This window comes from Arachis stenosperma, chromosome 1 (genome assembly GCF_014773155.1).
Source record: "Arachis stenosperma cultivar V10309 chromosome 1, arast.V10309.gnm1.PFL2, whole genome shotgun sequence".
NCBI classification, from domain to species: Eukaryota; Viridiplantae; Streptophyta; class Magnoliopsida; order Fabales; family Fabaceae; genus Arachis; species Arachis stenosperma.
The window spans coordinates 76679153-76688799 of record NC_080377.1 but is presented as its reverse complement, the minus strand read 5'-3'; the positions used below and the strand labels follow the sequence as shown (position 1 = coordinate 76688799).

At 41.9% G+C, this 9647-nt stretch overlaps 1 protein-coding gene across 1 annotated transcript; it reads right to left on the bottom strand.

The window, feature by feature from the left end:
- Positions 1-1708: 1708 nt before the first annotated feature.
- On the bottom strand, positions 1709-2104 carry LOC130981303 (uncharacterized). Its single transcript, XM_057904904.1, has one exon. It carries the CDS (start codon positions 2102-2104, stop codon positions 1709-1711), a length of 396 nt encoding a protein of 131 aa, XP_057760887.1.
- Positions 2105-9647: the final 7543 nt, after the last annotated feature.

Sequence of the window (9647 nt, the reverse complement as noted above, 5' to 3'; positions counted from 1 at the left end):
AGGAAAGCGTTAACCCCAAAGGATCAATTCAACAAAACACGCAAGTGATAGGTAGTGCCCAAAAGAAATAGTACAACAAAATAGTCATAGAGGCATGGGTCACAACACTTGGCATGAGATGCAAAAGGGAGTAAAGCATGCAATATGGCATGAGAGGAATAATCTCAAGCATCCAAAATAAAGAGCAAGTCATGTTCAATGAGTATCTAATTAGCAAGTAATAAGTGAAATGGGTTCAATGCACTTAGAAGATATATGACTAGAATAAACACCAAGATGGCATACGTGCATTTTCTCGAACACTTGGTGTGCAGTTAACAAGCAATGAGCAATTATGAGATACTCAACCAATTAGAAGCCCAAAATAAAATATCAATCATCACACAACATCATCCACTGACAAAGATAATGAAAAACAATCAAGAAGATCTATTAAAGCAATTGAAAACTCAATTTTAACATCCATGGAAAAGCAAGAAAAAGGAAAAAATAAACAAACAAAAAGTGAGTAGCATAAATATGCAACTAAAAGAGAAAATAAGTGAATCAACAAGAAGCATCTAATTAGAAAAGGAGGATATGCAAAAAAAGTGAGAGAAGAGATATAGAAGAAGTAAAACCTTGAGAAGTGTAAAAGAATCTAGGTAGAATTTTCTTGTTGTAAGGATGAGAAGGAGATAGAAGAGATGTAACGCCACCGGAGGTGGTGGTGGTCGCCGGTGAGTGGCCGAAGACGGTGGTGAAGTATGGAAGAAGAAGAGAAGAGAAGAGAAGTGATGGAGAAAGAAGAAGAAAGAAAAAAGAAAGAGGGTGAGAGAAGGATAGAAGCAGGGCGCGCAGCTTTAAAACTAGTTCGGGCGACCGACGCGCACGCGCACATTGCGCTGGCACATTGGTGAGAGTTGAGCGAGTGATGCGTACGCGTCAAGGGCGCGCACGCGTGACGTCAGTTGGACTCCTGGCACAGAGTTGGCTCAGAGTAGGCCTAACTCTTGGGTCATTTGTACCAGAGTTGGGATACAGCACAGGCGCGCGGACGTGTGCTTGATGGGGTTGGCTACTGGTGCGGACGCGTCAGTGCGGGCACAGACTAGGCACAAGTATGGCACAACTATCTAGTTTTTGTACCAGAGAGTTTATATTGCACCATCGGCGCGCGCGCGCACAGTGTGCGTGCGCGTCGATCGCCAAGTTGCAAGGGGCGCGTAGGCGGCATGTACACTGGCGCGTGGGTGCCTGACGTGAAGTGGGCACAAGATGGGCATGACTCTCGGGTTTTTGGCTCAGGAGTAAGAAATGCACCACCGGCGTGCGCGCGCACAGTGCGGTCACGCGGATGCCCTTTTTTCCTTCCCCCCCTTTTTTTTACAACATAGAGAGGGCTATTCTAACACATTCGTGGCAGGTGTTTAAGCTAGTAGTCAAGAAAACACTTCACAAATTCATGCACTATTCAAAACATAGCATTCTCTCTACTTCAATAATTCATCCATACCAAAATGATGAAATCTACCTAAATATCCTAGTTATTCAACAAAAAAAAAAAAAAACTAGCATTCCTAAGCAATCAACAACATCAAGAAGTCACAAAATTCATAAGAATCTAAAGCTAAAAGCAAGAAGGTATACACAAGGAAGATCTTACCACGGTGGGGTGCCTCCCACCAAACACTTTTCTTTAACGTCCTTAAGTTGGACGGTCCTTCGCTTAAGCTTCCTCTCCTTTTGGTGCATCCTCAAGTAGGAGCACTTCCACTTCTTTTGGTGACTTGTAGCCATGGTACTTTTTCACTCTATGTCCATTCACTTTGAAAGTTGTGTCACTTTGAGGGTCAAACAATTCTACCACTCCATAGGGCTTTATCTCTTTCACCTTGAAGGGTGCTTCCCATCTAGAATGGAGCTTGCCAAGCATAAATCGCAGCCTCGAGTTGTAGAGGAGAACCTCATCACCTTCTTGAAAATCCTTCCTTCGGATGTGGTGATCGTGAAAGGCTTTAGTATTCTTCTTGTATATCCGGGCATTTTCATATGCCTCCATCCTCAAGCACTCGAGCTCCTCTAGTTGTAATTTCCTTGCCACACCTGCCTTTGTGAAATCCATGTTACACTGCTTTACCGCCCAATAGGCTCTATGCTCAATTTCCACCGGAAGGTGGCATGCCTTACCATAGACGATCCAGAAGGGGCTCATCCCTAACAGAGTCTTGTAGGTCGTCCTATACGCTCATAGTGCATCTCCTAACCGGAAGCTCCAATCCTTTCTTTGTGGATTTACCACTTTCTCCAAGATTCTCTTAATGTCCCGGTTGGACACTTCTGCTTGCCCGTTGGTTTGTGGGTGATAAGCAGTGGCGACCTTATGCAATACCCCATAGCGCTTGAGCAGTGCCTCTACTTTTCTGTTACAAAAGTGGGATCCTTGGTTGCTCACGATTGCTCATGGCGACCCATAATGACATACAATGTGATTTCTAATAAAAGAAATGACAGTATTGGCGTCGTCAAGGCAGGTAGGTATTGCTTCTATCCACTTTGACACGTAGTCAACTGCTAACAGAATATATAGATACCCACTTGAGTTGAGAAACGGTCCCATAAAGTCAATACCCCATACATCAAATATCTCACAGAACAACATAAGTTCCTAAGGCATCTCATCCCTTTGGGACGTGTTTCATGACTTCTGACACTGATGGCAAGACACACAGAACCGGTTAGCATCTTTGAATAAGGTTGGCCATCAGAATCCACAATCCAACACCTTTTTAGCTGTCCTTTGTGGGCCAAAGTGGCCACTACATTCGGACGCATGGCAAGCTTCAAGAATAGGTTGAATTTCAGATTCTAGCACACATCTTCGAATTACTTGGTCCACTCCCCTCTTCCATAAGTGAGGGTCATCCTAAATGTAGTATTTGGAGTCACTCCTCAACTTGTCCCTTTGGTTTTTAGAAAAGTTGGGAGGGAATATTTTCGCAACCAAGTAGTTCATCATTGGGGCAAACCAAGGAAAACTATTCGACACAGCATGCAAACTATCCAATGGGAATGAGTCATTGATCGGGAATGGGTCAAATTTCAAATTCTCAAGGCGGCTTAAATGATCCGCAACTAAGTTTTGAGATCCACTCCGATCCCTAATCTTAATGTTGAATTCTTGCAAAAGCAAGATCCAACGTATGAGTCTAGGTTTTGACTCATTCTTTGTCAATAAGTACTTTAAAGCTACATGATCCATGTATACCACTATCTTGGACCCTAGCAAATAAGATATGAATTTATCTAAAGCATGAACAATAGCTAGGAGTTCCTTTTCCGTAGTGGTATAGTTGGATTGTGCTGCATCCAATGTTTTAGAAGAGTAAGCAATGACATAAGGGAGTTTACCATCGCGCTGTGCAAGAGCGGCACCTATGGCATGGTTCGACGCATCACATGTTATCTCGAATGGCAGCGTCCAGTTGGGGCCTCGCACAATCAGTGCAGTGGTAAGAACTCTCCTTAACTCTTCAAATGCTTTCACACATGCACTATCAAACTCAAAGTCCACATCTTTTTGGAGTAGGTGCGATAATGGCAAAGCAATCTTGTTGAAATATTTAATAAAGCGCCTATAGAATCCTGCATGTCCCAAAAATGAGCGGACCTCCCTCACAGATGAGGGGTGAGGTAAAGTGGTAATAACATCGACCTTGGCCGGGTCTACAGAAATGCCGTCACTAGATACTACATGTCCTAACACTATAGCTTGTCTTACCATAAAGTAACATTTCTCAAAATTCAAGACAAGGTTAGTGCCAACACATCTAGCTAAGACCTTGGCCAAATTCTCTAAGCAACAATCAAATGAAATTCCATAAGAACTGAAGTCATCCATAGAGACTTCCAGACAATTCTCCATTAGATCGGAAAAGACACTGGTCATACATCGCTGAAAAGTAGCAGGTGCATTACACAGTCCAAATGGCATCCTTTTGTAGGCAAAGGTGCCAAAAGGGCAAGTGAATGTGGTCTTTTCTTGATCTTCAAGAGCAATGTGAATCTAAAAGTAACCAGTGAATCCATCAAAAAAGCAATAATGGGATTTACCCACTAAATGGTCCAACATCTGATCGATAAAGGGTAAAGGGTAGTGGTCCTTCCTTATAGTAGCATTCAGCTTTCTATAATTGATGCACATTCGCCATGCATTTTATACTCTCTTGGTGACTACTTCACCACCATCCTTTTTAACCGCAGTGATGCCCGATTTCTTGGGAATAACCTGGACTGGGCTCACCCACTCATTGTCAGAAATTGGGTATATGATACCTGCATCAAGTAGCCTAGTGACCTCCTTCTTTACCACATCAAGGATGGTTGGGTTGAGCCTCCTTTGTGGTTGCCTAACCGGCCTAGCTCCCTCTTGGAGAAATATACGATGCATGCACTTGCGTGGGCCAATCCCCACAATATCGGCTAGGCTCCAACCAATACCTTCTTGTACTTTCTGAGAACATGTAGGAGCTTTTCTTCTTCTTCACTAGAAAGCTCACTAGCAATAATGACCGGAAACTTTTGGTTATCCTATAAGAAAGTGTACTTCAAATGAGATGGAAGAGGCTTCAATTCACTCTTTACCTCAAGTTGAGGTTCCTTTTCATCCAGCCCACAGAGTTCACTTTCAACAACTTCCTCTTGTTCATCCTCTTGGTCATCCGTCTCTTCAACAATAGGGTAGCATAACTTGTTGTGGTCTTCTTCTCGCACTTTCGCTATCACTTCATCGATTACATCACATCGGAGAACGGAATGCTCTTCGGAAGGATGCTTTATGGCTTCTTCCAGATTGAACTTGATAGTCTTGTCTCCAACCTCAAAGGAATATGTGCTGGTGAAGGCATCTAACTTGAATTTAAAGGTTTTAAGGAAGGGTCTACCAAGTAGAACGGAGATTGAACTTCTATTTTCTGTTGGAGGCATTTCAAGGATGTAAAAGTCAACCGGAAAGACCAAGTCCTTGATTGCCACAAGTACATCTTCTGCTATTCCCATCACAGTGAGCACACTTTTATCGGCTAAGGCAAACTTCGCCGCCAGCTTCTTTAATGGAGCTAAATTCAACCGCACAAAGATAGAAAGCGGCATGATACTTATGCAAGCTCCTAGATCACACATACAGTCATGAAAAGTGTGCCCACCAATACAATAAGACACCAAACAAGGTCCAGGTCACTACATTTCCTTGGAATAGGTTCTATCAAGGAAGAGATTGAACTACCCAAGGATAATGTCTCCAACTCTCCTATCCTATCCTTGTGTGTACATAAGTCTTTCAAAAATTTTGCATACTTCGAAATTTGTTGGATAGCATCAAGAAGTGGTATGGTTACCTCAACTTTAGAGAACACTTGAAGCATATTCAAATCAAATTCTGTGGTCTTCTTTGCTTTCTTCACCAATGAAGAGAATGGGATAGGAATGTACTCATCCACTATAGCTTTCCTCTTGGGTTTCTTGAGGCTTACTCCTTCTTCATCATGCCTTTTGGCTACCTCCTCCTCTTCATGTGGAGCTTCAACGACCACCTCTTCTTCATGAATGCCTTTCATGACCCTAGGAGGTATCTCCTCCAATGTAGTCCCCGACCGTAGAGTGATGGCGTTGAAACCGCCCTTGGGGTTTGGAAGGGGTTGGGAAGGAAGGCTAGAAGAGCTTGAGGGTTGGTTGGTATTGTTGGAGGAGGACATGGACATCTTCGAAATCATGTCGGTAAGATTGGCCAATTGAGCGCCTATGGTATCGAATTGAGCCTTGTAGCTCTCATCCCGTTTCTCCATAGTGGCTCTAAGCTCATCAAATTGATTGGTGAAAGATGAAGAGGATTGGTTGGATTGTTGTCTATGGTGTGGTGCTTAGTATTTGGTGTAGTTGTTTTGGGTTTGGTTGTGGTGATTTTGGTTGTCTTGGTGGTTGTTGTTGTTGTGGTGGTATTGAGATGAAGATTGGTTGTTGTTGTAATGAGAAGAAGAGTTGTTCCATCTTTGGTTTTGATTGTTCCCTTGTGCATTATCCCTCCACCCTTGATTCTGATTACTACCATGAGAGTAATTATTTTGGCCTTGAGAAGGATAGGGCGGATGGTTATTATAATTCACATTAGCTACAACAAGGGCATGCTCCTCTTGAATTTGATGGCAGTGATCGATGTAATATGTGGTGCTAGAGCACAAACCACAAATTCTATGAGGGCCTTCAAGCTGAACAACTTGAGGTGGGGCTTGGATGGCTTGGATGGAGTAGTATTCCTTTTGATCTTTTTGTATTTGTGTGAGGATAGTGGTCATGTCCCCAAGCGCCTTGGTTAAGCTTGCTTCGGAAGGGGACGGTTCTACCACACCCTTGAGAGGATTACTTCTCACCCTTACATGTTGTGTAGCCTCGGAAACATCATCTATCAATTTCCAAGCTTCTTCTTCGGTCTTGTTTTTTGAAAGGGAACCGCCACTAGAAGCGGTGAGCAATCTTCTATCTTCCGCACAAAGACCTCTGGTAAAGTAACTAATGAGCAAGTGAGTGTTTAATTCATGGTGTGGACAAGATTCCAATAGCCTCTTAAACCGAGTCCAATACTCATACAAACTCTCTTGGTCCTTTTGCATTATACCCAAGATCTCCTTCCGGATGTAGTCGGTCATCTCCGGTGGAAAGAATTTATCTAGAAACTCTCTTCTCAAAAAATCCCAATTGGTCACAATCTCATCCGGTTGTGAATAAAACCACATCTTTGCTTGCCCTTCAAGAGAGAAAGGGAAGGCAAAAACCATAATAGCCAACTCATCGGCTCCATGCCTTCGAGCCGTAGAACAAGCAACTTGAAAGTCTCTTAGATGTCGGATGGGGTCTTGACCCGGCAACCCATGATATTTAGGAAGTAGATTTATCAAGCTACTCTTCAACTCAAAGTTTGGATCAAGGTTGGGATACCTTGCTTGCAAAGGCTGAAGTATGATATCCGGAGCTCCTTGCTCATGCAAAGTGATCCATCGTGGCTCCCCCATGTATGGCTCACCTATAGGATGCAAAGATGTATTAGTAGTGCCAACAGAAGAATAGGAAGTAGCGGACTCCAAGTCACTCTCGGAACCGTCTAGTGATTCGGTATGTTCCTCAAGAGAGGCCGAAGTACTAGCCGTATAATCCAACTGCCGTCTAGCTTGCCGAGTGTGTAACAAGGTTCTTTCAATCTCAGGGTCAAACTCGGCTAAGCTAGAATTCGGTTGAGACCGAGTCATCAAACTTGGGAGTCATAGCACATATACAAGAAGAAATCTAAACTATAGCTAAGTATTGAAAGAAGGTAAACTATCTACAATATTCACATATTCACATAACCAATATCAAGGCATATGTTGCAACCATTCCCTGGCAACGGCTCCAAAAATTTGATGGGCACGGATACCGCCGATAAGGAATTTCACAAGATTTTCCGCGTTGCAAGTATAGTCCTCAACCGACAAATAATCTGCGAATCAAATTTAGAAGGAATTGATTGTTACAAGTTCAACTCCAATAAAGTAACCGAAGTATTCAAACCTCGGGTCGTCTCACAAGGAATGAGCAAACATATGCATCCACATTGGTTAGAATTCCGGGGTTGCAAGTCATGAACAAGAAATTGAACTCCGAATCTTAATACGCAAGTAATCTCGAAATGCAAGAAACTAATTGAAATAACTAAAGCAAGAAGTGAGCAATTCCAAACTAGTAAGATAACAGCCAATAGAATTTTACTCTAAAACTAAACAAATAACTATAATTAAGACGAAGCAATTAGGATTTTTGGGTTTTCAAATATGAATGATAAAAGCAACTCTTGGCTAAGCATGGGAATTGAGATTGCCATCCTTGTCTACATACCGAATATTGATCATTATGATGTACCAACCCATTAAGTCTACTTCTCAAAAGCCTTAAGTACGTATTGCCTACTCCTAGGCTTGAAGTACGTTAAATAGGTTTGATCACATCAACCTATAAGTCCCAACCTACCTATTAACTAGATTAGAAGTGGGTTGTTGTCAATGGGTATCAAATTGATCACCTAGGGTTCTCAAATCACCAATTCAATGAGACCCAATGACTCAAGGTCACTCAATTCCCTTAGCTTATGCCAAGAGTAAAGAAAACTACTCCATAATCAAAGGAAACATTTCATCAAACACATGGTAAGCATTACTAAAAGACATATTCAAAATGCAATTAAATTGAAATTAGCAAGTACCCACTAACAATTATCAACATACAATCACTCAAACAACACACTTAACCATGAGAATTATCAATGTAACATTAGCAATTCAAGATTCACAAGATTTATGAGATGGGTATAAAATGACAATTGACAAGAAAACATAAATTAAACACAAGATCTAAACAAAATTATGCTAAGAAATTCAAATTAAGCAATCAAAACTAGTAATTAACAAGATCCAATTCAGAATTCAACAAGAGAAGATCAAATCAAAGCTAGATCTAGAGAAGAATAATTATTTCTCTCTCTAGAAGAACAAGAACAAAAAACTAGCTAAAAAATTGCGTCTAAGTGTAAAATGATTGATCCCCCCTTTCCCCCTAGCATCCTTGGGTCTTTTCCATGCAGAACCAGCTTGAATTTGGGCCACTTCAGCCTCAGAAATTGCCAGGCACGATTTCCTTTAATGAGGTCACGTGCAGCTTGTCGCGCATACGCGCCATGCGTGCATGCGCGCGCGCGCCGGTGTGGATTTTCCTAATCTGCGCGGATGCGTCCATCCCTGCGCGCCGCTTTCAGCTGTCCACATACACGCGTGCACGCAAGGTGCGCGTGCGCGCCAATTCTGAAATTTCCAAAATCCAAATCTTCATGTTCCTTCCTCTTGTGCATGCTTTCTTTCTCTCTTCTAGGCCATTCTTGCCCTATAAATTCTGAAATCACTCAACAAACACGTCACGACATCGAATGGTAATAAAAGAGGATCAAATATAACAGTTTTAAGGCAAAAGAAGCATGTTTTCCATCATGGAGCAATATTAGGAAGGGAACACAAAACCATGCAATTCTTGTGGATAAGTGTAAAAAATATTGACAAAACCCCCCAAATTCTACACAATATAAACCACAAAATTGGGGTTTATCACAAATCCCTCCCCAAATACCATACAAATCAAAACCTTCCCCAAATACCATTTGAATGTCTACAGCTTCTTCTTCTTCTACCTCTCAAAATACACTTCGAAGGCACTACTTCTTCTTCAACCTCACGGCTTCTTCTACTCTTCTGTCCACTGCTTCTTCTTGTCTACTGGTGGACGAAATTGTGATTCGTTCTCTTTGTATTTGCATGAGATTTAAATATTGGCTCTATCAAAAAAACACCAAAGAGATCATGGTATGATGAATTGGGATCCTGGTAATGGCACGTGTGATCACAACTCCGTTCAACTTAACCAGCAAGTGTACTGGGTCATCCAAGTAATACCTTACGTGAGTAAGGGTCGATCCCACAGAAATTGTTGGTATGAAGCAAGCTATGGTCACCTTGTAAATCTCAGTTAGGCAGATTAAATGGTTTATGATAAGTTCGAAAATAAATAATAAACAGAAAATAAAATAGGATAGAAAT

Excerpts from the sequence above, each read along its gene's own strand:
- LOC130981303 (XM_057904904.1), bottom strand. The coding sequence starts at position 2,104 with ATGGATTTCACAAAGGCAGGTGTGGCAAGGAAATTACAACTAGAGGAG.